This window comes from Carassius carassius, chromosome 45, assembly GCF_963082965.1.
Source record: "Carassius carassius chromosome 45, fCarCar2.1, whole genome shotgun sequence".
NCBI classification, from domain to species: domain Eukaryota; kingdom Metazoa; phylum Chordata; class Actinopteri; order Cypriniformes; family Cyprinidae; genus Carassius; species Carassius carassius.
Window position 1 is genome coordinate 17,431,108 of NC_081799.1, and position 27,980 is coordinate 17,459,087.

At 37.1% G+C, this 27,980-nt stretch overlaps 2 protein-coding genes across 6 annotated transcripts; one reads left to right on the forward strand and one right to left on the reverse strand.

Annotated features, from left to right (window-relative positions):
• Nucleotides 1–2,210: 2,210 nt before the first annotated feature.
• Nucleotides 2,211–8,425, reverse strand: LOC132127620 (2-acylglycerol O-acyltransferase 2-A-like). The gene is made up of 7 exons (XM_059539571.1): nt 8,108–8,425; nt 7,933–8,028; nt 7,236–7,414; nt 4,090–4,294; nt 3,629–3,803; nt 2,974–3,173; nt 2,211–2,502 (listed from the first exon to the last, which is right to left on the reverse strand). The coding sequence occupies exons 1-7, from the start codon at nt 8,118–8,120 to the stop codon at nt 2,348–2,350; spliced, it is 1,023 nt and encodes a 340-aa protein (XP_059395554.1). The 5' UTR covers nt 8,121–8,425; the 3' UTR covers nt 2,211–2,347.
• An 867-nt stretch (nt 8,426–9,292) lies between these two features.
• On the forward strand, nt 9,293–27,378 carry map6a (microtubule-associated protein 6a). 5 transcript variants are annotated; one of them, XM_059538820.1, is made up of 5 exons: nt 9,293–10,330; nt 17,003–17,216; nt 20,511–20,719; nt 25,123–25,233; nt 26,897–27,378. In XM_059538820.1, the coding sequence occupies exons 1-5, from the start codon at nt 9,627–9,629 to the stop codon at nt 27,024–27,026; spliced, it is 1,368 nt and encodes a 455-aa protein (XP_059394803.1). In that variant the 5' UTR covers nt 9,293–9,626; the 3' UTR covers nt 27,027–27,378. The 5 variants fall into 5 exon arrangements, 4 of the variants coding, with proteins under 4 accessions (XP_059394803.1, XP_059394804.1, XP_059394806.1 ...); XR_009427490.1 differs by lacking the exons at nt 25,123–25,233; nt 26,897–27,378 and adding an exon at nt 22,517–24,350 and having other exon boundaries at nt 20,511–22,484; XM_059538821.1 differs by lacking the exon at nt 25,123–25,233.
• Nucleotides 27,379–27,980: the final 602 nt, after the last annotated feature.

The window sequence follows — 27,980 nt, forward strand, 5'->3', positions numbered from 1 at the left end:
GGGGCAGCAGTCTAAGCAGAGAACCCCAGACTTCCCTCTCCCTAGACACTTCCTCCAGCTCTTCTGGGGGGACACCGAGGCGTTCCCAGGCCAACCGGGAGACATAGTCTCTCCAGCGTGTCCTAGGTCTTCCCCGGGGTCTCCTCCCAGTGGGACGTGCCCGGAACACCTTCCCGGGAAGGCGTCCAGGAGGCATCCGGAACAGATGCCCGAGCCACCTCAGCTGACCCCTCTCGATGTGGAGGAGCAGCGGCTCTACTCTGAGCTCCTCCCGGGTGACTGAGCTTCTCACCCTATCTCTAAGGGATCGCCCAGCCACCCTGCGGAGAAAGCTCATTTCGGCCGCCTGTATCTGGGATCTTGTCCTTTCGGTCATGACCCAAAGCTCATGACCATAGGTGAGAGTAGGAACGTAGATTGACTGGTAAATCGAGAGCTTCGCCTTGCGGCTCAGCTCTTTCTTCACCACGACAGACCAGTACATCGACCGCATTATGCAGAAGCTGCACCGATCCGTCTGTCAATCTCCCGTTCCATCCTTCCCTCACTCGTGAACAAGACCCCAAGATACTTAAACTCCTCCACTTGAGGCAGGAATTCTCCACCAACCTGAAGTGGGCAAGCCACCCTTTTCCACCCTTTTCCTTGCAGAATGTGCAAAATGTTAATAATGAAACAAAATAAGAGAGATCATGAAAATGTCAAGTTTTGTATTTATTTGTATTTATTACTGTCCGGAATAAGCGATTTCACATAACAGATGTTCACATATACTCCACAAAATAAAATAATGACAGAATTTATTTAAAACATTTTTTTTTAATTCAATTTCCTGGATGATCCTGGCAGTTGAACTGTTTTTTTTAATATTTTGTGATAGTTGTTCATGAGCCTCTTGTTGGTCCTGAGCAGTTCAACTGCCTGCTGTTCTTCAGAAGAATCCTCCAGCTCCTGCACATTCTTTGGTTTTCCAGCATCTTCTGCATATTTGATCCCTTTTCCAAAAGTGTCTGTATGATTTTGAGATCCACCTTTTAACACTGAGGACAACTGAGCGACTTATACACAACTATTACAAAAGGTGAGAATATTTACTCAATATTATGCTCAAGAAGGCAGCACAATGCATTAAGAGCTTGGATATATATTTACATTTATATATTCATATTTGGCCAATTTGCCCTTGGTCATTTGAAGTTAAGCGATGGCCTTGCTTGTACTTTTGGGCATCTTTAAATAGCCCCTCCAAATCAGTGCATTTCCAATTTGTCAGTGCAGGAGCTGAAGCTTCCAGGTTAGTGAAACACCCCTTTACCTCCCCTCTAAACCCACCATTCCCACATGAGATCCATTTTATTGCTGTAGTCATAACAAGGGTTTACCTCTGACCCAATATTTTCATGCATTTAATATTGCACCATATTTAAACCAATGACATAGCGACTGGTCAGTTTTATGACTTCCATGTCTTCCATTCTTAGGTTCAGTGCTGAACTTCGATAGTGATGTCTATCTCTGGCTCTGTCTAACTGCAATGGTCAAAGCCTGATTTATCCGGTGTAGACATCTGGTCATCCTGTGGTCATTACGTGTGTAGTCAGTTGTGAAGAAATATGTCCTTTTTGGCATAACTAAATCTTTTATAGACCAATTGTGAAACAGGACTGATCGTTGCATGGTGTCAGCTTTGACCCAAATCATCCCTGAGGACAAAAATAGCCTCAAGGGGCAGGGATGCATTTGTCAATCTGTCTGTCTATCTGATGTCAAAACTTTCATGTTTTACACCATCAGATGAAAAGGCTTAACTTTGTCTTACTACATGTTGCAATAGCTGAAGACCTCTACATTGCAATCCTCCTGAGAGATGCAACCGTCTTTTGGGAGTCAGTGAAGAAACTTTAGTGTCTCTGTGTCCCGAGTCATTCAAACAGACAGAGTAGTAAAACTGGTGCAGATTTATTCAGACATGCTGCATTAAAATACATACAGTAGAAAATACACTGTAAAAGTCATTACTTTTGTTGGTGAAGTCAGGTTGCATCAACCATATTACAAAATATTTCTGATTTGAATAAAACCAGTTCATTTAGAAGTTAAATGTAAAAAAAAAAACCTTTTTGAAATGTTTGGTACGTGTGAAAGCATGAACTTCTTTTAATTACACATTGCATTTATCAGGAAATAAAAATTCTGATATTACATTCAACAACTGGTAAACAAAACAGCAATGGTTTAAAAGCTGACAATATACAGCTGAGACTAAACTAGATATACATAACTGTCTTTCTATCTCTTTCTTGTAAACACATACGTACACAATTTCAGAGTCACTTCAGAGATCCTCTCACTGGAACAGCAGGTGAGCATCTTCATCTACTCCATAATTTCCTTTGTGTTCGTCAAACAGGCGGCTGAGTTCGTCCATGTAGCGCTGGTGAAACACGTCCAGTTCTTCTGCCGTTGGTTTCTCGTTTTTCTCTACTGGGATTGGCCTACCCACTGGGAGAAGACAGAAAGGACTATTAAAATGTTTCATTCATTAATGAATACACATAGGTGAAGTGACTTTGAAACGCTTTGTTGCTACAGATAAATGAATGGACATACAGACAAACAGACAGACACACAGACAGATAGATCTCTAAGGCCTAGCAATCGATTCATCTCATGTTTGCTAATATGACCGTCTGACAGTTCTCTATGTTTGCTAAAAAGCAAATACCATTCACCTTTCACTTTCCAGGTTTTGCAACGGTTTGGACCTGCTTACAGTAGGCTAAAAGTGGTAACAGATAAGACTTGAGCATTGATACAGTATAACAAACAAATGGCAAACAAATGACAGATAGGTTATTGCTTCTGTTTAGCTTAGGTTACAAAAAGGTGGCACAGATTCAGAATATGGCTTTAATTAACACTTAACCTTGACCTGACATCAATGATATTTGACTAATATTTGATTGCGCTTACCAACAGTGTTGATGGGTTTTCTGTAGGGCATTAGGCCGAAGCTGTACTGGAAAACACCTCGTGCATGGAAGAGAGGCAGAGAAATGCCCATAATGCGTTGCATGCGCTCTTGAATATATCGCAGCCAGGTGCCTCGAGGGTTCTCCACCTGATCAAATACCTCGTTTTCTCCAAATGAATATATAGGAACCAAATCTGCACTGGAGAAGAAAAAAAAGTATTTTTTACCCAAATTCTTTGCTGTTTTCGATAAAATAATATGCACAAAAAAGTGAGAAAATATGTATGTAAGATATCATGTATAGGCTACAATCATTATCACAAAATAAACCCTGACATGTTACAGATATTAAATGCACATTTAAATAAAAATAATATATTTCTGCAATTTTATTCCGCCTTATTACTTTTTTTTTTTTTTTTTTTTTTGCTTTTGTACAATTGAATTTCTTAATCAAATTCTTTAGCTTGGGTAACAGAGCCTTTAATAAATTGAGTGCTATTGCTTGCAACAGCAAGTTGCCTAAGCTCATATTTCAGAATTGACTGACTGTGGCTCAACAGATCTATCTGTCGATGCACAACTGGCACAAATACAACAAGAGGCTAGCATAGCCTCTTAAACTATAAACTGATCAGGGAAAGCTGCCCTTACCCATGCTCTATTGCAAGCTTAATGAAGCCCTTCTTATTGGCGAGGTGAACAGTGTAGTCCCCAGGATGGGCATCCAAAGCCTCAGGGGCACCGCCAACTGCAATGACCACAGCGTTCCCCCCTCCCTTCTGACGGAGCAGATAGCTGGCACTCTCCTTGTCCGATGGAACCAAGCCTGGAACACACATACGAACACACACACATTTTTTTTAAAAGTTAGAACAGCTGCTGTAGCAGTCTGTGATAACAGTTCAGAAAAAAAGCTTTACATTGCCAAAATAAAATAATAAATGTACATCATGCTATTTACACATTTCGCCTGGTGTAAATAGTTAAACAATAGAAAGTAATATTTTGAGGCACTTTATATCTTAAATATTGTGATCTCTCTGTGATAATGTTTGTCTTATAATGTTAATAAATGTACATTTTTACAGCATTCTATGATCAGGGCAGCTGACCTGCAGACAGAATGTAGTCTCTGAAGAAGGGGGCTCTGAACCAGAGAGGAAGCATGAGAAGGTTGCTTCTCAGCCCAGGGAAGAGTTTGCTAAAACCTGTCGCCTCCGTGCAGAAATTTGTAAATGCACCGGCCACAAGAATACCATGAGGATGGAAACCCAGCACATAGTTCTTCTTAGGGTCCAGATCAGCTGTCTTCACCAGCTAGTAAAGAGACAAAGAAGTTAAATAATTTAACTTGAGGATTTTAACGAATGTGAACAAGTTTGATATGGTTTCTTTAATTTTTTACAAAAGGCCAGCTGTAAGGTCAGTTATCGTACTGTTCATGTACAGTGCAGTGCTGTATAGGGCTCTAAAATGACCTTTCATACTGATATAGGATCTGTTAATGCTTAACTATCAGTACCAATCACCAAACTCATCAACAGAATACTAAAGCTAGCCTGTTTATCAGCAACATTGTGTTTGAGGTCGGCTATGGTAGCTTTAGACATTAACAAAGGCAGGAATTTCCAAGCACAACAATTCCAATACAACAACAGTAAACCCTTGTTATGACTACAGCAATACAATACAATTTTCAGAGAAAAACAGATGTTTTCTTAGAAATAAGAAGAACTGCACTGTCAGAGGAGTGTGAAACACGTTTTCATACATTCAGTGATCGTTTAATATCCATTCCGCAGTTTGTAATCACAGAATTCATGGCAGTTCTTCAGAAATATGACAAATATCAGTTCAAATCAAAGTAGTCTTCGTATAAAACGCGATTTTGCTTTGAAAAAACACAAAACGCTAGCACTGTAAAGGGAGAAAATCTTAGGGGAAAATGTAATGCCGATCTCGAGATTGAGTTTAGATTCATATAACTTTTTTAAGAACATAACTTTTGCGCAAGATGCACCAAAAGATGTCAAAAACAATATAACTTAATCTGCCACTTCTTTTATTGATAGCCTATTATTTTGACATGAATACCAGTGGTCTGTCTGTCTACTGGGACATGCTGTTCTATTAACTAGGCTACTGTTTACTAACAGTGAGTTCTTTCTCTCACAGATAATGTTTTGAGTATTTTTCTGACTGCTAACTATGAAAAAATAACCAAGTGAAAATTTTAGTGATGGGAAATAAAGTAGAGTAAAGGTATAGGTCTCATTGCACAGCTGACATTTATGGTTTTATCAGGTTAGGAGTGTAAATGTTTGATGCCTCTTAATCCTGGTTTGATAATGTCCAAGTAATCACACGCTGTTGTTTAACCAAAGAGTGTTATATGAGATAACATTTATTCACGTTACAACATTATTGTCACCTGCTACAACACTGCACTTGTGGAGGTATAGGTTCTTGATAACTTTTAGGAAACAAAATTCCCAAAGTGTCACCTTCAGTATTCATGTGCATAAGCAAAGGTTTGCTTGTTCCAAAATCCCGGATCTGCTTTCAGATTAGGAGGTTGTGTAAGGAGAAGAGAAAATTTGCACCGGTGGTTGAAGCAAGGTTTCATCTTAATCAATTATTCACTTTGAATACAAATGCACTGTTTAGCTACAGCAGGGCCTCTTTAATACTAATGACGCATTTAGTCATATGTTGTGCTTCCTGCGAATTCTGGGACAAACCCAGATTTTACGGTGAATTGACAAAAGGGAAACTTTCTTAGAAAAAACAGCAATTTTAAGTAAATAGTTGAGCTCATATAATTTATACAAAGCCCATTAAATAATCACTAACTTAGATGAAAAAGAAACTACAAAGCCTTGAAACTACTCTGAAACTACACTGATTCTTTAAGTTTTTAAGTTGTTTTGATAGAGATGGGTATTTTGCCTCCCTTCAAGAGCATGGCCATGACCCTTGTATTGAACAGGGGTCTAAGCCCCCCACAGTGTTTACAGTTACTCATTAACTCTGAACACAGTGTCTTCTGAATGAGGCCACATGCCATCTGGGCTGTTCAAAAGGTGAAAAGACTGTCATTATGGACAGATACAAACAGATAAGACACATTAATGTATCAAGGGTTCAAATCCCAAAGCGATAACATTTCCCTGACACCCTAATCAAATCAGTGTCATTTAGATGTGGTACAAACTGTTGAGAAAAACAAAACATTTTATGAACAAGAGTACAAAGTATAGCAAGTTTGGCCACTGAAATACTGTAGTACTTATCAGTTAAATTTTAACTTTCCAAATACAAAACGTATTCCAAAAAGTTATTTGCATGTTATTTTAAAGACAAAATCTGCGGTATAAAGTTCTCTACTGAATGTTAGTGCACTCAACATTAAATCTCAAATGCATGAAAAATACACACTATACTATTCAAAGTATGTGTTGTTTGTACAAAGCATTTTTTTTCAAATATACGTGATGAATAGAAGAACAGCATTTATTTGGAATAGAAATGTAAAAATGTAAAAGTTACTGTCACTTTTGATCAATTTAATGGGTCGTTGAATAAAAGTATTAATTTTTTTTTAAAGAAATTAATGAATAAATAAATAAATACAAATCTTACTGAATTATTGCTATGTTCACTTCAAAACATTTATTTTTTTCTAGAATAATGTGTTTTGTGAGAGGTACAGCAATTATTTTGAGATATTTAAAATACATTCCTACAAAGAACATATTTTAAACACCACAATGATATTTTTGTAATAAGCAAATCAAAACACTATATTAAATACTAACACGAGTTTCTCAAAATTCTGCAGAAGGCAATGTATGCTACTGGGCTTTAGACAATGAATAGGCACTAGATGGCAGTGTTACATTGTTCTCCTATTATTTAGGCATGCAAATCACTGTTTATCTGTTTATCTAAATGGTTCAGCCTTTTGTGTTTCTCCCTGAAGCAACAACGAGTTGGATTCATTTGGTAAAATAACTATTATGCTGATGTTCGCTGATGCAAATGATAGACAGCAAAACAGTGACGATGAAGACATTGTTGATACATATAATGCCATTCTATCTTTTAGATAAATAGGCTATAGTTTAAACCCTAACTTTCTGAATTGAATTGAAGTTAAGGTAGTTCGTTTGACAGTTCAGTGACAAAATCCTATTTAAAAGGTCAAAACAGCCAAGAGACATAGTTTTACAATGCTTCACTAGATCCGCCCACTCACCTTTATAGGGAAATAATCTCTCATATACTCCCATATGCGCATTCGACACAGAAATGGCACTTTTCTACCTCCATGTGAAGGTGTGTCCCAATCGATGTACCACCAGATGGCATAAAGCACACTGATTAGCCAGAAACGAGTGAAGAGTAGCAAGAGAAAGACTAATATACAGGTGGGGGCTGCAAAAATGATAATGAACACATAGATGCATTACACACAAATGCACTTAAAAATGACTGAAAGAAAACACATCAGCACAAATACATTTACAGTCATGATCTTTACTACTGAAGACTTTGACCTTGAGGTTTCAACCTATCTTGGTGCTTTGGTAAAGGCCTACATACAGTAGTAATGGACAGAACAAAATACATTTGCTAGAACATGTTGTCCCCATTTTTTTTTCAAAACATAGTGATGTGTTTTCTAGAAAGAGCCATTTTGTATGAGGTTATATTATTTTATGACCTTTAAAACATGAGAGCCAGTAAAGCTGCAATATCTTTCTTAAATTAAAAACACTTAATGCAAGACTGTTAAAGGTTCTGCGGACCTCTTTAAGTTGTGTGAAATTTGATTTAAAATGCAGTGACTATTGCAAGAGACAGAATACAGACTGTGATTATAGATCTCATTCAATTAAGGTCAACACTTGATGGCTTTGCAAAGAGGATATAATAAAAGCACATTCACTTACCGAGCGCCAGGAAAGAGAACACCCACTGCAGTACGACAGCAGTCTGGATCCTCCTAACCAGAGGCACATCAGCCGGAGCAAAACAAATCTTCATGTCTAAACCAGAAGAGTTCAGCACAGCGTTAGGATCTCCACTCTGGGGTCGAAGTCTGACACCATTTCTCAGTCTGCTCACCTCCTCCTTTCATCAGCTACCTTATCTTAAGTGACAGCATTATAGACCAAGAGTACCTTGATATTACACCAGTGAGACTTTTGACCCCAAAGACAAAGGGCTGTGCAAAATTAGGCCTTACAATACATAAAAATAAGGGATTTATGGAAAAAAGGAGATGAAATGCATGTTATTTTAAATTAGATATCTGTATATGAATGTATTCATGAATATGTATGCTTGTATGTGTCTGTGTGTTCATTTAAATAATCTAAATTGAATTTGTTTATTTGTTTAGCATGAGGATGATTTATGTTTTTTTAAATTTGTGAAATCCATTATTATTAAAATAAAATGAATTGTTAATATTATTAAATATTAATATTTGGTAATGTATAAAACATGATAAAATGTCAAATGGTAATACATTTTCAAAGTATCTATCTATCTATCTATCTATCTATCTATATATATATATATATATATATATATATATATATATATATATATATATACACCTAAAGGATATCAATATTTCAATATTGATAATAATAAGTTTCTTGAGCAACAAATCAACATATTAAATACATATAATGTAATTACTGCTGGAAATTCAGCTTTGCCATCATAGAAATAAATGAAATTTTAAAATACTTTAAAAAGTTATTTTCACTTGTAATAATACTTTCCAAAATTATTACTATTTTATTTTTATTAATTAATTTTTTTTTTTTAAGAACCAGGATTCTCTTTAGACGTTGATATATGAGCAAGCCTCATTTTAAAAGTGTGATGATCATGTATAGAATTCTTTATAATTGACATAATTTTCTTGTTATGCCAAGTTCTAGAATATTCTGTCTGTCAGGAATTGCTGTTTTTAGAGAAAAAAAATGCAATCATTCACTCTTACTGTTATTGTACTTGAAACATATGAAATTATAGAATTTCAACGTCTATATTTATGTATTTCACAATAATAATAATAATAATAATAATAATAATAATAATAAAAACACTTTAAAGTTGAAATCCACGTGAGCACAAATGAACGAATTTTAAAATGGTTAACCCTGCAGTTCATTATCAGTAGGTATGTTTGAACTCTTTTGAGCACGCCTCCTGATTTGATATTCCCAGGACTCTACATCAGTGGGCGGGGACTCGAGCGCAACTCCGCCCACTGCAGACGCTACGTGATAATGACAGCGGCAGGTGATGCAGCTCTCGGTGGATGCTGAGCGCAGGAAGCTCGCGGGAGGGGCTGCTGAACACATTCCCCTATTCTAACGAGCGCAAGGGGATCAGGACGGAGCTAAACCAGAATATATTTCACTTACAAAAAACCCGCAATGCCTCTTTTGCACTGGATTTGTTTCCTTACAGCATCGTTTTAGGGAAAAACATTTCGAATCGGACATTTTGTGTTCCCCCCGCCGCGAGGCACAAGACCGCGTTTAGTTCCACGGACTAAATACAAAACAGCTTTGAGAAAAGGAAGAGATTGACATAACTCAAGGTAAGACGTTTGCAGACCATCATGGCATGGCCCTGTATCTCCAGAGCCTGCTGTATGGCTCGGTTCTGGAACCAGCTGGACGAGGCCGACATTGCGGTGCCGCTGGTTTTCACCAAGTTCTCAGACGTGTCCGAGATGCAGCATCTTCACCTGCAGCAGCCCGCGCCGAAGGAACCGCAGCCGCTTCCCAACGATCACGACGAGGTGACCAAAGGACCTGCAGCCCAGGAGGAGAACGTCTCAGGATCTGTGATGCGCCAGGACTTTAAACACTGGAAAGTTCGCCCGGAGCCCAGCTGCAAGCCCAAGAACGAGTACCACGGCCCCGAGGTTCCTTTTAACAACGAGACCCAGTATCAGAAGGACTTCAAACCCTGGCCTATCCCAAAGAGGGGAGATCATCCTTGGATCCCCAAACCCTCTCCGACCATCTCAGCAGGCAGTGACCACATCCCTGACAGACCCAAACACTCCTCAGAGATGATGGACAATGGGGTGGAAAAGAGTGAGATTGCTGACAAGGTGCAAGAGAAGGAGATCCTGTCTAGTGCCAGGAAAAAGAGGCAAGCCAAGAAAGCGACCATGCTTTCTGAAACCAAAGCTGGCGTGAAGTTGGACGGGCAGAGTGTGGGGGATGCCCCCACTACAGATGGTAAAGGGAGGGCAGCTGTGGATGCTCTCAACCAGCAGATCAAACAAGAAGTCACCTCTGGCAGCTCCTACAGGTATGGCTGAATGATTATCAGTGAGTGATTGTACAGTAGTGGTTCTCAGCTAGGGGTCCGGGACCCCCTCGGGGGCCTCAGCAAACTTCCAAAGGGCCCTTAAGATGACTAAAATTATATAAAATTTGACCAAACAATTATTAAAATAAACTAAAACAGCAAAAAATTTCAATCTTATTTTAATTCACCCTATCAATAATGTCATTTTTATAAAGGAACCAGGATTCCCACTACAGTATATTGGAAAGTTATGAGAAAGCCTAAATTTGAAAGTGTTTTAAAAGTCAAATTTGTAAATCCTGGAACGGTCATTAAAATGAATTAGAAGTCATGGAAATATATGGTTTTGTCATTCCAGCAGATATCATTGATATCTTGTGGGACATTGAACATTGTTGTCATTGACAGAAATGAGTCAAAAAGGTTGAGATCCGCTATTGTACAGGGATTCAGATGAATATATACTTTATACAGCATACTTGACATGACATGAAGACACCGTTAAAGATCTGAGCATCAATAGATGTGTATAGAGGAGACCAAATGCCTCCACAATGAAAGTAAAACAAAAATTGAGCAATTGTGTTAGCGAAATAACAATAAATAATATCTCTAAAAAAGGAAAAAATGATTTAAGTAAGGGTTCAATTAAGGGGTTAAGAGATATCATTAGACCGGTATAAAAACAGATAGGAAGTGTATTGTGGAGTGAAAAAAGCAGACAATGGAGGTCAGCTGTGGGTTAAATCTTGCGTATACTGCTCTACTAACACCTACAGATGGCAGGACATGCAGGGGGCTGGAGCAAAAGCTGTTTTTGGAAAAGGCTTTAATTTTCTTCAGGGTTAATTTTAGGGCAAAGTGAGGCCAGCGAGTGAGTTGTGGAATTCTCAGTTGTTAATAATCCATTTGTTGTGAAAGTGATGCAAAATTTTCAGGTTTGTTAAATTCAGAGAGCACTCTTTTTTTTTCCAGCTCTAGCGTATTGCTTTTATTTGCCTTTCTTTGTTTAAAACAGATGGAGCTGAAGTTTGTATAGTGCTGTGCTGTTCCTGGTCCTACTTGGTATTCAGTTGGCTTTCAGTCACTTTTTTATTGCAAACAGTAAACAATAACTGTGTAAAGAAAGAACTTTCTTCCTCTTCTCAGCACAGCTTTCTCAATCACAATTCACAAGTCCATCATTGTCATTGTGGAGTATTTGTGTTTAACTGACAGGTGGCAATTAGTCCATTATTCACCCACTCATTCCTGTGCGCTTACAAATTACTCTGGCGCAGCTGAACAAAATTGAGCTTTTTGATACTGACAATTATGATAAACTGCCTGTGGTGTTGCACATTTGCAGGTTGCTTTGGATAAATGTATTACATTTAGCCTAAACTGCATTTGAATGTTGCCTTCAGACTTGCATATATGTGACCCTGGACCACAAAACCGATCTTAAGTCACTGGGGTATATTTTTAGCAATAGCCAAAAAAACTTTGTATGGGTCAAAATTATCGATTTGTCTTTTATGCAAAAATCATTTGAATATTGAGTGAAGCTCATATTCCATGAAGATATTTTGTTAATTTCCTACTGTAAATATATAAAAACGTAACTTTTGATTAGTAATATGCATTGCTAAGAATTAATTTGGACAACTTCAAAGGCAATTTTCCCAGTATTTAGATTTTTTTGCACCCTGAGAGTCCAGATTTTCAAATAGTTGTATCTCAACCAAATATTGTCCAATCGTAATAAACCATACACCAATGGAAAGCTTATTTGTTCAAATACTGTATAATTCAATTTCGAAAGATTTACACTTAAGGCCAGGTCCAGGGTCACATATTAGGCTGATGTTATTTGTTGTGTGAGAAGTTTTATCTCAAAATGCCTCATGGTGCATCAGGGCACATTTCATATTTCCTGTGTGGAATTTTTTTCTTCTTGACTAGGAGGAGAATAAACAAGAGGACAAAACACAGAGTTATCAGTTCAGTTTGCATGACAGTGCATGCATTGATTGTTACAGGGCAATTCTTTAAATGGAAAAGCTCAGAATTAGTTTGACTTATTCTCATGTTTAGTTTAGTCCTGATTTTTGCTTTGTTGCTGTGTCATGCTAAAAAGCAGTGACAGGGCTTAAGCTTAATTATAACAACAGCTGATAAAATTGGATATAAAAAACAATCTTCTTACTGTAAGGAGCCTGTAAAAAGCATCCTGTGGTGCTTTGTTTTAAGTCTGAGAAATCACAGGTGTGTCTTGACAGGATGCGGTGGAGAGGAAGTTGCTTGCTTCACTTATCTGTGTCTCTCGCTCTCTCTCCCTGTAGATCAATATGCTTAGGTTTGCAGTTTATCTCAGATTGTTCTGCGCAGAATCTTGGAATAGCTTATTGATTTTTTGCATTTATTTTATATTTATAAATTATTTTAGGGTTGTTACTTGTGCATTGTTGACTTTAAAATAGAACACCATACCTCTGATTCAGAGTTGTTGTTTTTGCTAACTAAAACTGTTAATAATCAATTAATATTAGATTCAACTTAAAAAAGTGTTTGTGTTAAAATGACCAAAGCAAAAACTGAAATATATATCAGAGGTAAATAGAAATGTAAGAAAATGGCAAAAGCACATAAAATGACTTAAACATCGAAACTAAACTAACGAAAATTAAAATGAAATTATCTTAAAATATACAAAAAAAGCTCATTTAAATAATAATACTTACAGGGCAGGTATATAATATAATATAATATAATATAATATAATATAATATAATATAATATAATATAATATAATATAATATAATATAATATAATATAATATAATATAATATAATATAATATAATATAATATAATATAATATAATATAATACACCAAAGCTTTTTTAGTACTAGGGAAAATAAGAAAAATATATTGTACTATAAAAAGTACAATTTATATATAATATTATAATAGAATAAATAGCACATCTTTTTTAATACTAGCCTAATATATAATAAAATTTAATATATTATAACACGTATGTCTTTTCCATGTTCCATTAATTGTTTCTCATGTAAGTAATTAACATACTTTTATGCCTTTCCTTCCTTTTCTTGTATAGTGTAGTACTTGAAGGCACTGTACCAATTCAAAGACTGCAATCGATAAGTATAACAGAGGAAGCAGCAAAGAGAGAGAGAGAAATAAGAGAGAGTTTTGCCTTACAGGGCAGTATTACAGTCTCATTGGGATTCACTTAGAGTCCAAAGTGAATGTTAGAAGGAATATGTCATGCTGGAGGTACAGCAGCAAGATGATGCCACAGGGTGCAGGAAACCTATTGATCTGACAGCAAGGCTGTTACTAGGATAAAAATGACATTAATCAACTAAGCAATTGCACATCTAATTATATTGCAGTGCTGGTGGATTAATAAAATGAATCAGTTTTACAGTATTCATTAATCCAAATACATTGTCTATTTTTGGTGGCATCAAGTGCTGTGTTGTCATCTAACAGGTCTAGACTACATCAAAATAATCAGGATGTTGTTTTTGGATCCAAGTAAAAAGCAAAACATTTTTATGTGCTCCTGTGAAACACCACATTATTCCAATGTGCCAAGTCTACCCATGATGCACTGCTCTGGCTCCCCACCACACAATTCTCTAGTGCCAGCATATCACCATAGAGACGAAGCTGTTCACAAAAGCTCAGTCTCTGGGGAGAGGAAGACGTATAAACCTCACTGTATGCTCAAATCTACAGATGACTTTTGGTGACAGCATTAATTAAATGTGTGAGCCCATTTGAATAAATACTGTGCTTTTACATTAAATTAATTCTGTTAGATTCTAAAATCTGGTGTAAAGTAGCATTGTAGAACAGGGTTGATGCCGTTTATCAAATGAATGATTTGACAGCTGGTACCAAGCACTCATTCACAAAAAGCACACTAAGCTCATTGTTGGGAGTCCTGTTGTATGTGTGTAACAGCCTTCTCTCTCTGTCTTTATGTCTTTCTCATTCTCTGTCTGTCTGTCTGTCTGTCTTTTTCAATGTGTGTGTGTGTGTGTTGCTGTATAAATTCTGACTCCTCCCCATTCTTTTATGTTTGTCCTGTGAGTATTTGGTGCCTGTGGCCTTGGACTTCCGTGAGCTTCTTTTGTGCTGCCGTTTCAAGCATTCTGACTGGACTTCATTAGTCTTATGTAACAACTTTCACTTCTTTCTCTCCGCTCCCCTGTGCTCTCAACAGGGAGAGAAGGGAGGCCTCTCTTTAAATCAAAACACCAGCTGTATTGTCAGATTCATGTTCTCAAAGAACAGTTTATCAGGAATACATGATGTTTGCACATGATCCTTGCTTAGGCAAAACATTTTTTTAGCAAGCTTTTAATGTATCCTTAACATACAATAAAAGAGATAAAATTCTGTCATTAATTACTCACCCTCCTGTCATTCCAAACCAAACCTTAATTCATCTTCGGAACACAAATTAAGTTTGATAAAATGTTAGTTTTTTGATAAAATCTGAGAGCTTTCTGAACCTGCATAGACAGCAACACAACTGACACGTTCAAGGCCCAGAAAGGTAGTAAAAATCGTTAAAATAGTCCATGTGACATCAGCGGTTAATATTATAAAGCTACCAGAAAACTTTTCTGTGAACGAACATCGAGGCCTGACAGCGAGGAGAAGAAATTGTTGAATAAAACAGTTATTTTTTGTTTTCTTTGTGCACAAAAAGTATTCTTGTCGCTTCATATCATTGTGGTTGAATCACTGATGTCACATGGACTATTTTAATGTTTTTTACTACCTTTCTGGGCCTTGAATGTGGTAGTTACATAGCTATCTATGCAGGGTGTAAGAAAGCTCTCGGATTTCATTAAAAATATCTTAATTTGTGTTCCAAAGATGAACGAAGGTCATGAGGGTGAGTAATTAATGACAGAATTTAAATTTTTGGGTGAACTATCCCTTTAAATTACATTTTTAAAGATATATATATATATATAAGATATAAATATATTTTCAATGTAATAATTAGTATTTTTATACAGTATTTTTCATAGTTTAAGATTGAAAGTTTGGGTTTGGGACATGGGTCACCACCAACAACAAAATTGATACAAAAAGGCATTATAAAAGCAAATCACAGTTTTTACAACCTGAGAATTTGAGAGTGAATTATTTCCTGTTATTTTTTGCCGTTGATAGAGATTCACTTGTATTCAGCCCAAAATATTCATTGGCATGGGACATGGGGCATGATTTTCACATCCCCTGTTTTCTCTGAGGGGGTAATGTTCCCCCACATGCTGTCCCATGACTTTGTTCATCAGCTTGTTGGTCACATAATAACGGACCCTTTCTGTTTAGAATCTTTCCTCATTCTGAGTCTACAGGAGTTTGATCTAGTAATGTTATCTAATCTTATTTCCAATAGAACAGTGTGTGATTTCAAATGTTCTCAGAGCTTTTTTAGGCCTTATTGTAAAATGTCAGAGCGATTGATTCTGTTTCATACAGAGATGTATTACCGTAATTAGCTTCTTACTCACATCAACTAAAGCAACTAATTGATCTAATGGGATGATAGTGGTACACTCTCCCTGACATCTCTTCCCGTCCTGTCAATCCTAATCAATGCTCCCTACCCCTCTGAGGCTGTAAAGTTACAGAATCAAAAAGAAAGAGAGAGCGGTCAAAAGGGAATTTTAAAATTATGTTTTCCAGTCCTGAAAAAATGAATAGAATTCATGTAAATATTTACAGTCAATATCCATTATTCCATCTTTCCTCAGAAATCCTCAGCAAGAGAAACATGCTCACAAGACATCATGATTCGGTGCACAAACTTGTGTGAGTGACTCTTTAGTGCTGGTCTCAGGGAGAGCATTCTGTCTATATGTGTGCGTGTTAGATGCACTGCGGATAAGTTGCATGTTGGGTATTCTGCAATGCCCATAACCCATGAAGTATATACCATTTGTCTGTGTCATCTCAGTGAATACAGACTCATTACTCATCTTAAAGGAGGGGCTGCTGCCTCAGGAAAAACTCTCTGTGATGCAGATAGGCGAGGGGCGGGGTGGGGGGTGGATTCCCGGCTTTAGGGAGGGTGTATATCATAGCTCTATAATGCAGTGTCTATATATAGCAGTACCAGGTAGTTATGTTATATGTAGTCTTTCTTGTATTGTATGTGTAGAGGCTTGATGTGATTTTTAAATAGTTTTATTGATGTGTTTGTTCTATCAGAACCTAAGACTGACAAGGAAAACAGCAATTGTTGACCAAGTAAAATTAAAAATCTAGTTTTGTGACTAGTCTATGATATATGCTTTTTTATTTTAAGAAAAATGGATCAGAAATATTGATAGCTCATCTTAGAATTGGATGGTTTAGCCAATCAAATGCTCTCAAGAATGAGAATGTCCCGCCCCCACATGCCACAGACTAACAAATTGCAAACTGTGATACTAAAGCCTACTGGCTCAAACAAAACAGGGGTCATGTGTTTTTTCCAATAAATTCCGCAACTCAGTTTTATTGGTGGACTTTAAGGATAATATTTCTGTCATACTCTGTATTGTGTGGTCTTGAAATTCAATATGTGTCGGTTGAATCACCCACTACACTCAATTTTCCAATAATTTTGATGCTATCTGTTTCTTAATATCAGGACTGAGTACAAAGCCTACACAGATGTGAAACCTGTGAAGCTCATCAGGGCCAAGTCTCAGTATCAGCCTCCCGATGAGAAGACTGATCTGGAGACCAGCTACAGCGCCACCTACAGGGCCTACCAGGCCACTCAGCAGCCAGATGACAACAAAGCCTTGGAGAGGAGGAGGATACGCACACTGTACCATGAGCCTTACAGAGAGAGCAGTAAGGTACGAGCTTCTGTGTGGAAGTTAAGTAAAATAATACAATATTTAGATTAGCAGTTGGATCTTTCAGTGTTAATGAACTTAATTCTTCCCTAATTTTTGAATGTGTGGTTACATTCTTGTTTGTAAGGGTGTTTGTGTTGCAGAAGGCTGGAAATCAATTATTGGGTTCAGTAACTTGATGTCAGCAATCTTTGTACTCAGTGGCTGGAAAATAACTCATATCTCAGCAGTACTTTTTTGAAATAACTTCAAGCTTTGAGTGTCTTAGTGAATCAGCATCAGCTCTTTGTTTTATTTTACTGAGCTGACTAGATTTACAATATCATCATAGTCACTCAGACACTATGGCTAATTATTATTTTTGCAATTAGTGCTTGTTTTGAGATCAGTATACTATGTGACTTTGAGCTATTTTTAATCAACATGCTGTAAAAATGTTAAGACTTAATTCTTCTTTTACGTCTTTAAATTCTAAATGCATTTTATTGATCTTTTTTGTGAATAATTCATCCATGCATGTTTCTTTTCTGACATCACAGAAAATGATTTTCACAGAAATTTTGACCTCATAATGCCTAAATCTTAAATTCCTTTGCGACAGTTTAAGCCGAGTTCAGACTGCACGATTTTCAAAGTAGTCGGGTCACTGTTCTTTCATATTGGCCAGCATTCAGTCACTGCTGTGTCCACACTGCCTGATGGATCGGCGACAGAAGGTTTCACACTGCATGACTTTACAATAGGAAGAATCGCCAACAACTCTGTCTGGCACGCAAACTACTTTTCACAACCCAACACACGCAAGATGTGACAAGGAAACAACGCGATATCACGCATGCAAGACCGGAGTTCTCACGTGAGACTGGGATTATTATAAAAAATGGTAGCCCGCAAGAAGCTTGCAGTAAGAATTGCCTGTGTGCTGATTTGCAGCGAAAATAAGAAAAAGAAAAGAAGATTATGGAGGAGGAAATGGTTGGGGAGACGCGAGGAACAAGGATTGTGTGTTCTTATATCATGCTTGCTAATATTGTGGTCTATAACTCCTCCCCGAACTCCCCGCTGCTCTGTATCTTGCTCTCTCATTGGCTGTCGGTCATCGTCTATGTAGTTTTCAGTCAGAACACTTTTCACACTGCATGATTTTGAATCGCCGACAGGTCCAGATATTTAGCATGCCAAATATCTCACGGGCATCGGCGACTTGTCGGCGATTCTCTCAGATCGCATCTTTGCTCATTCACAATGCGTGATTGTCACACGCATGAGCGAGCACCGATTTGCCTGTGATTTCGGCCATTTGTCGTGATTTCTCAAAACCTGTCGGCGAGTCAAAAACTGGGCTACAATCATGCAGTCTGAATGCGGCTTTAGTCAGCTTAAACCCGCACCCTTCTTACAGTGAAACTTCAAAATCTAACTCAGATCTGCCCTCATCCAAAAAAAAAAAGATAGATGGGTTTTTTTCCCTTTCTCTCCTTTTTTTTCAGTTCGCTTAAATGTTCATCACAATACAAAAGAAAATAGCTACTTCTGTTTCATCGCATCGTCAATAAATTTGTCAGTATGTTATTCCTTTAAAAAAACGTTTCACTTTTCTGGAGTTTTATTTTAGGTTTTGATGTCCTTAAGAATATATATTCCCGGTATAATTACCAAAAACCATCTCATTATATTTTAACAGCTCCTTTCTCAGGAGGTCTGCTAAGAACAGGTTGATTTTAGCCTGTCTAATTAATATTCATGAACCGCTCTTCTGATTGGCCTGTTGTTTTCTGAGTGACGCACGACCAGGCCAACCACAGGTAACTAGGGTCAGCCGACGTTGCAGTGCTAGCTGGACAAGGGGAAACTGGAGGCCGCCCACTCAAACCAGTGCAGATTCGGCTACGTAAGGAGCTTAAAATGTCATTTTGTTGTGATGTTGGGTGCCAGAATCGACATAATACAGCCTCGAATTAGAAATTTGATCGCATATCTGATTCCACTGCCAGACAACCAAACCGATGACAGCTATGGTTAAACGTGATAAAACGAGGAGACTGGAAAGGAATGATCGTCAAAATTGCTCGTGTTTGCAGCGCACACTTATTGAAAATTTTCAATAAAGTATTGTCTTTTGTTGTTATGGACGAGTCAGATTGCCATATGTTTCTTGCATCTCACGATGTCATGTATGAAAAAAAATGTCTGTGCATGTGTGTAAAACAACAAAATGACTATTTATATATAATCATTTGTAATTGTATATATTGTTGTGAATTGTGGCTGGAACAATAATTTAGTTGTAAAAATAGTCACCTACTGATATTGAAATGTATTTACATCTTCAACATGAAGTGCTAGATAGACATGATGAGTTTGTCTTTACTATACACGTTAGATGTGATCCACCTCATAGTAACAATCCTGTCAGATAGTCCATCCTTTGAGAGAGAGTGTAACGTTACAGGTCGGCCAATCTGGTTTCGTGTTTAAAGTTAACCTTTTCGACATGTTTCAGTGCTGTTGTTGAGGAGAGTGGGATGGTGGACGGTGCTCGGGGTGGTGACAGAAGAAGGTGACTGTGTAGTTCTGACATCAACTTTTTTCGTGAAAAATCACAGCTACTATATGTAGGCTTTGTGCATTTTACTGTGGACTGACTGTTTTGAAATTTATATGGTAACGCTTATATGTATAGCCCCTAGACCTCAGATATCTTGAAAAAAGCCAGGAAATTTAAACTTTGACAATATGTGACATTTAACACCCCTAAAATATTTTTTTGCTGTTATACCCAGGGCTGAATGAGCGGGAAAAAAATAATGTATTAAAAAATAGCCTATAATATCATTGTCCAACATGTCTCGAACTCCCATCCCATGTTATTTCCCATTGAATAACAAAATATGTCATGTATAGTGCTGGATATCGATACTCTACACTTTTTTGGCTCCGACGGAATTGCCTCGATACCATAGTGTATCGAAAAATGTCTTGTAAGTTGAGTCTTTAAGTCTGTAAAAACATCAAGTTGAAAAAATAAAACCAAGTTTTTTGAGGTAATGTGTAATGTTATCTTGTTCAATTGGATTTCATAAAATTGGTACTGAAAAAAGTATCACTCGGGAACTGGTATCAAAGTCAAGGTACTGATATCGGTATGGAACATTTTTGAAGGATACCCAGCCCTAGTTCAATTTAATTCAATTCAAGTTTTTTTTTGTATAGAGCTTTTCACGATACAAGTTTCTGTTTTGAAGTTTCTACATTATGCTTAGTAGTAGTTGTACCATTTTATGTCTTAAACAGGTGGAGAAAACCAGTCTTCCTCGCTCCAAACCCAAAAAGAGCACATCCGCCACACCTGGCAAACCGCTGAAGAAGTCCAAGGAGAAGCAGGTGACGTCGGTGCGCGGATTGAAGAAGAAGAGCACAGAGAACCAGCCGGAGAGCAGAGCGGCGCAGGGCGACAAGGAGAAAAGTAAAGAGATCAACAACAAACTGGCTGAGGCGAAAGAGTAAAAACCATTGCACTTCTTCTCTCATTTAATCTCTTCCTGAAAGGGTGAAAGCAGAACGAAGGCTGCAAAATTATTTTACAAGAGGTTCTCATTCCTTTACTGGTCTGTCCATTGCTGCCCCCTCCCTCTCTTTCTCTCTCTTTTTCTGATGCACCTCTCGTTTTATTCCTCAATGTATATTTCCAATACCCCTCTTTCTCTCACTCTCTCTTTTACTCTAAGAGGTCAGTGGGCTGATTTCACACAATTTTCAGGGTTGAATTTGATGTTTTTCTCCTCTTTTGCCTCACAATCCCACTCAGTGACATTAAAGCGTTTGCATTTACTATAGCTCCACCCACTCTCCTCATCTCAAGACAAGGTTTCCATGGCAACCCCTCTACTGGTTGGCCAGTGGATGCTCTTATCTTGCATGGAGCCATTGGCTCTGTATGTATATACCATCAGATGCACAGACTGGTGGGTTTCATTTATCAAGGGTTTTACAATGAAGCCAATTTATATCCAATCATGCTTTTGAGTTTTGTTTTATGTAAATTGGGCGACACAAGAAACCACAAAGGCTAATTCCTCCATCAAAAATCTTTGATAAATGTGCATCTTTGGTTTTAAGACTGTTAATCTGCTTGCCTTGCCTGTTTTATGTTGTCAATTTAGTGAGCGAACACCCCAAGCTCCTAAGTGATATGTTATGATCTCAGATCACTTTGGTGCTGTGATGATTTGAATTATTCTGTTTATTTTCTTGAGAACCATTCCATATTATGAAAATGTTTTTGAATCATTACAGGAACAGGATATCTCCAAATAGAACACAAGTATCCCCAAAAAGCATCTGTCAAGGTCATACAATAATAAGGCCTTGTTTTGGCCCACTTTGTTGCTTACACAACCAACTGGATTATTACTGTAACATGAAATCGCATTATGGGATGTACTGTAAATTTTTCTTTGGATAGAATAGGATTTAGATGTTTTTGTTAGACATTTAATTTATTATAAACTAAAATATGTTAATGCATTGTTTGGTTTTGAGAACTTCTGTTCCATTTTGCACCATAAAATATGTAAGGATCACAACACAACATTTAACATTATATCTTCCACTCTGCCCAACTGTTTCTTTTTCTCTCACATGCACACTTCCCATCCCCCCTAAGGGAGCCCCCGAGGTAGACAGATGGGGGATCCCAAAAGTAGAGGGGGAACTAAAAAGGTCAATGTTCAGCCTCAAAATCAAAGCCCTTCTTTATGTGAATGCAGATTCAACCTATCCCAGAGTGTCTCCTGCTTTGTTTTGCTCCTGCATCCCCCCTGTTGTTCAATGACTGACATAACCTGTATTCTTGACTAATTGTTCTGTTTGTTATTACGTGTCTCTCGATGTAATGGTAAGTCAAATGCAGTCTGTGCGGAATGCTGTTCGTTTACTCGCAACTGCATGATCATGACATCTTTGTTTGTTTTGTTGGCCCCAAAAAGGCCACTTCCCAAGATGCACATGTATGTAAGAGGAAATTTCATGTGACATTTACTTGGTAACAAAATTGACATACAAGCCCTCATCACAATCTCTGAGTCACCTTAGAGGTTGTGAGTTTATAATGCAAATTTAAAGGTAAGATAATCTGTCATAATTTACTCACCAAAACTGTGTTCCAAAAATGGACAAAAACCATTATATCGCAGAAGAAAAAAAATAGTCATGTTTGGGATGACTTTAGGGTGAGTAAATGATTAGAATTTCAGAATTTTTGTAGGGGTATCCCTTTTTTTCTAAAGTTTTTTCTAAAGTTTAATGCTGATACATTCACAGAAATGATTTTGTTTTGGCAGTGAATCTTTTTAGATATAATGTGATCAGGCCTTATGTAACAGAACATAATCATGGGTTTGTATGTGACATGACACTGTCACGGATTCATGTTAGTTTGTGATGGAAAAACAAAGATGTTGGTAGTTCATAGGACTGAATGGCATTCATTTCGGTTTCTAAGGGTGTATTCACACCAGAAAAGTCCTCTAGTTCACTTGCTTTGGTCCGGACCGAATACAATTTAGATTTTTTAGTTTTTGTTTGGTGCAGTTCGCTTTCACACTGCCCTTTTTGCAAGTGAACCAGAAAATGTAAACGAATCCACACGTGTGCTTAAGGTCATCTATTCATTGGTTGATCCATTCAACTGTACCAGAGTTCATTTGGAAGCGGACCAAGACCACCTCTTCAGTTGGGTCTCGGTATGGTTGTTCTGTCCGAACCAAACAAGACAGGTGTGAATATACCCTAAATGTCCTCATTTGCTGCATTATGGGAGTGCATTGTGTAAGATCATGCTCTGCATTGTTTTGTTTTTTTAAATCATGTACCTCCCCTCGGCAAATCCTCTCTCTGTCTCCAATCTCATCCCTTGAGGTCTTCTTCATTTTCAGTATGTCAAGTATGTGATCTCATTGTCCTGTTTGACCAATCGGTTCACAGTAATTCTGTAATCTGTTGCCAGATTGAAGAAATTAAGCGATCTTATCCCCTTTTCATAATCAAAAACAAGTGGCAACAAACAACTATGATCTAGTGCAAGTAACTAAAACATTCTGGATCTAACAAAATTAACTAAATCAAATTGCATGTGTTTATGAAGTTTAGGAACATTTGCATTTATTATTTCTCAATAAATTGTGTTTTCATTACAAATGTAGAACACCTTTTTAAAAATGCAGTTTCACTGCTCGTGATTAAAGTAACCTCAGATTGGCAAAAAATCTTAGTCGGGTTAGATGCCACATTTAATTTTTTCGTCAACTAAATAACAGCATAGTCCATTCTATACTTCACGCACACTTTCATTTCTGGCAGAAATTAAATATGGCTGGATTCAGAATAGTATACAACTCGCATACTATTTTATAGTTCTAAATATATTTAATTAGGACAGGAATAGTAAGAGAACCGCATGCTATTCAAGTTCAGCTGTAATCTTTTATCTTTCATGGTGTGCGCCATTAGCAGAATGAGCTTGACAAACACAGCCGTTCCGCCACGTATTTACCACTGATATACCATGTAAAATGCTATTTGGATGTATTATAACTGTGTTAATCATTATATATGAAAATATAGAATCCATTACAATGCATTATGAATACCTTGAATGTATTATATACAGGCTTCAAGTCAGAGACTACAGTGCAATTCTGTTGGACATCCAGAATGTTGAATTCCTAAAGCATGAAAGTATCTGTTTCTTCAGTCTGGCTGTAGAATACAGTCACATGGAGCTCATTTTCTTCTGCGCTGTGCTCTGAAGCTGAGTGCGCCGCAGAGTGAGGGCCTTTTCTTTTATTTTGCAGCCTTTGGTGACTCAATCACTGTTAATATAATGTGGGAATTAGGGGAAGGCATTGTGGGGAGACAGAGAAGGAGCAGCTATTGGGGTTGTACATGTCAGTGAGTGTGTGTGCGCGTGTGTGTGTGTGCTTAGCACAGGTGCTATCTATAGTCCATGCATACTGAAAAAGGAGAGAAAAACTGTTATGTGAAAGGGCCTCAGATTTAACTGAGATAATGTAAATTGTGATTTCTCTCTTGCTTGCTCATATTTATTGAAATTAATAAATGCAAACGCAGAAACAGGTGTTGTGGTTCATTCTGTTTGAGATGTGGGAGGGTTTGGGGACTCAATGGTAGGTGCATCTGTATTGTTTCTGTCTGTCTCTATTGTCGCAGTCATAGACATCGAATCCACATGGAAGAGAACTATTCCGATGTTTATGGTTTACGTTTGGTTTTGCGATTCTCATATTTTGTGAGTGATAGGCTCTGGAATAGGTTCTGGCATCTTTTAGGTTGTGCATATTGCTGTCAGCTGAGAGTTGAGAAATATATGTCTACATCTTGAGTGAATCAGATATATTGCGGCTTTCAGTGTCTCATATGTGCAAAGTAACAAAAGATGCAAAACTTCCTATTCCAGGACCGAAATATCAGAGATGTACGTAAAAACTCCATTCTGAATAGACTGAAATAGTCCTTGAAAGATCAATATGTGTCAGTCACTTTGAGTCTATAATGATTGGCTTTAATGATGTGATTTATTGATTGAAATTTGGTTTATTTTTCATAATGATTTTGTGATTTGGGAGTTAAAGGAATAGTTTATCCTAAAACGAAATTTGTTATCATTTACTCACCCTTGTATCATTCTAAACTTGTATGACTTTCTTTGTAACCGTTCTGCCACATGGTGATAGTTATATGGAAAAAGCATCCTGCAAAGCATTTCCACATATCAGTTTGGATGATGTGGCTGAGTTAATGATGGCATAATCTTCATTTGCAGGTGAACTAACCCTTTAATTACTTTAATGTTCAGCTAACGAGTGATCTTGTCGTTCGTTTGAAGGGTTATGCTAAAACAGTACCACTACATTCAGCTCTTTCAGCCCATCCGTGATATTGGTTGGGTGCAGACACTAAAGCAACATCTGTGGCGCTGTGCGATGCCTGACCCAAGGTAATTCTCGCCTGAGATTAGTTACACTTCTTCCGCCTTCATCCGTACTTCAGCAGCACAATTATTACTCACTGAGAGAAAGTGTAGTGTTGCTAGGTGCTTTGTACTCTCTAGTGTTTCCATTAAAGTACACCATAAGTGTTCAGTGTTCTTCATCTTTTGATTTGCTCCCATGCGTATTCTCTTCCATATGGAAAGTGTTGGGCCGAAGGAGGTTGAATAGGAGTATGACTGCTCATTTATGTTGTTTTCCTGTTGTTAATGTTGTTTTTGGAAGATGTTGAGCACTTACTTTATTACAGTGGGGGGTTTTTTATACGTGCATGTTTTGTTTTAATGTTGCCTGCCATCACATACAAGCTTGTTACTGTATTCTTGTAGAAAAATAGGTCAAGGAAAAGGTATTTTATTTTAATGTATTCATCTAAGGCATTGCTCCCTATGGAGGAGTTTTAAAGTGTCACATCTTTTTTTTGTGGTACTTGTAATATGAGGTACCATCAATCTCATCTCAAGCGTTCTCAAGAACAATCCATCTCCAGTGAACTTTAAATGCCACTCATAGATTAATTTCTTTCTCTTTTCAGGAGATTAATGAAATTGAACTTGATGATATTTAAATCTTTATTTTTAGGACAGCACGTTGCATTCTTGTTCAGTGGTGTCTGTCTTGTTGTTTTCATGCTGGTTTTATTTCTGGACTTTTCCTTTGAACAATCTGAGATCACATTTATAATTACTTTATTTGTAGGATATTGGGGTCCATAAAAGAGTAAACATATTCATTTTCACAAATTTATTTTTGAGTAGCTCCTGAAATACAGTAGTTAAATATGATATTTAACTAAAAATAAATATAAATATAATGCTTATTTAACCATATAAACACTTTTTGAGATTTTTATAATAAAACTAATAAGTCAAAACGTACCCTGTGATTTCATGCAATGCACATACAGGAAAAAAAGAATTCTGTAAATGCGGTCTGTAAATTCTGTAAATTTTTTGCAACTGAGATTTATATATCATTTGAAAGCTGAATAAATAAACATTATTTTGATGCATGGTTTGTTAGGAAAGGAAAATATTTGCCTGAGATAATGTACAACTATGTGAATAGTTAGCTATCTGTAATCTAATCCAAAAAATAATAATATTGTGAAAATCGCCTTTAAAATTGTCCAAATGAAGTCATTAGCAATGCATCTTTACATAATATCCTAATGATTTTTGTCATAAAAGAAAAATCGATCATTTTGACCCATACAATGTATTGTAGACCAGGCCTACGTGCCCTATATCTTCTATCGGAAGGATTCCGTTTAAGGAATTTGTTTTATCCAGTAAGAAAAAAAGATAGAAAAAAGGCTATCGCCACGAGTAGTATCTTTTGTGCACGTTACTGTAGCGTATTTCTCACCAGAATACTCATTCAAACACTGCTTGATCAGTTACACTGGTCTTACTATAAATAGATTTTCTATAAACAGAAATGCTGAGTAAAACGTGATCTCAGAATGCTCAAAGCCTCGTTTCTTCTAGTGCGCACTGCTATCTACCGGATAAAACACCTCATGTTGTGTCTCTGTGTCTCTCTTTTTCTTTCTCTCCCTCTGTCGCCCTTCCGCTTCTCCTTTGGCAATAACACTGTGCTGCTCCTCAGAGAATCTGAGTCTGGCCTCGGACGAGTCAGCGATTATTATTCCGCGGGTACCTCTGGAAGAGAACCACTGGTGGAACGACCAGAACCACGTCGGGGAGTAGTCCGGTTCGCTCCGGACGTCAAGTACTGATACAAAGCACACCAGAAAGAGGAAGGCAGCTATAGACTGAGCAATGGAGTAATGACAAATATTTTAGAAAATATTTTTGCAGACAGAAAGAGAGATGTGTTCTATTAAAGTACTGTATGTATATAGGCTGTTGTATGTAATAGGTTCTGTTTAAACGATGAGCTTCCCAATACTACTACTACTACTAATAAAAACATGAACAAAAAGTAGGCTACCTGAGCTCCCAGACTGTTTGCAACGAATGAAATGGTGCTATAAATGTATTTTGTTTCCTGCTCTTTCTCAAAACATACAGTGTTACCATGATGATCATTTAGAGTAACAAATATGTTATTAAGTGCTTCATTAAAGTATATAAAGTAATAAATGTGAACTAATTAGTGTTTATCTGGTTGTTTTCGTGCCTTCATTGCAATTTTCATTAAGAAATCAGTTCCTCGTATAGTTTATATATATATATATATATATATATAATAATAATAACCATATTAAAATATAATTAAATTATATACAGCCTTTGTGACAACTAGCCCCAGTCTCCCTGCAATAATATAGTATTTTAATTGTATATTTTATCAAATAATTTTGATTTAATTATTCCTTGCTGCTTTTGATGTAGCTATAAGTAAAAAAAAATATTTTTACATTAATTAAAAACAGTGGATTTTGGAAGTATCATACTGAAGGCTTATGTATTTCATTTCAGTTCATTATAACAACAAAGGAATCAATGGAAAGTCCTCATCATGATGGACTACGGAGCTCTCATGACTCATTTCCCATTTTCCGAGTCAGCTGTCTTCATACCAATCTTCAAAGTTTACAGGGAACCATGGACAGAGATCTAACGAAAAATGAATGGCTTAAGAGGCATTAGTACAAGGATCTTATTTACTCCTGTCTGCAGTGAACAGTGGGAATCTTCGTTGAACCTGAGAGTTAGAGAGAGCGAGA

What these genes read in the sequence shown, in the direction of transcription:
- LOC132127620 (XM_059539571.1), bottom strand. An exon ending in AGACTACATTCTGTCTGCAG is followed by an intron (nt 3,804 to 4,089) that starts GTCAGCTGCCCT and finishes TGTGTGTTCCAG; the next exon opens with GCTTGGTTCCATCGGACAAG. An exon ending in AAGCTTGCAATAGAGCATGG is followed by an intron (nt 3,174 to 3,628) that starts GTAAGGGCAGCT and finishes TTTCTTCTCCAG; the next exon opens with TGCAGATTTGGTTCCTATAT.
- map6a (XM_059538820.1), top strand. Translation starts at nt 9,627, where the DNA reads ATGGCATGGCCCTGTATCTCCAGAGCCTGCTGTATGGCTCGGTTCTGG. An exon ending in AAACTGGCTGAGGCGAAAGA is followed by an intron (nt 20,720 to 25,122) that starts GTAAAAACCATT and finishes GTTCGTTTGAAG; the next exon opens with GGTTATGCTAAAACAGTACC. An exon ending in TGTGCGATGCCTGACCCAAG is followed by an intron (nt 25,234 to 26,896) that starts GTAATTCTCGCC and finishes GCTGCTCCTCAG; the next exon opens with AGAATCTGAGTCTGGCCTCG.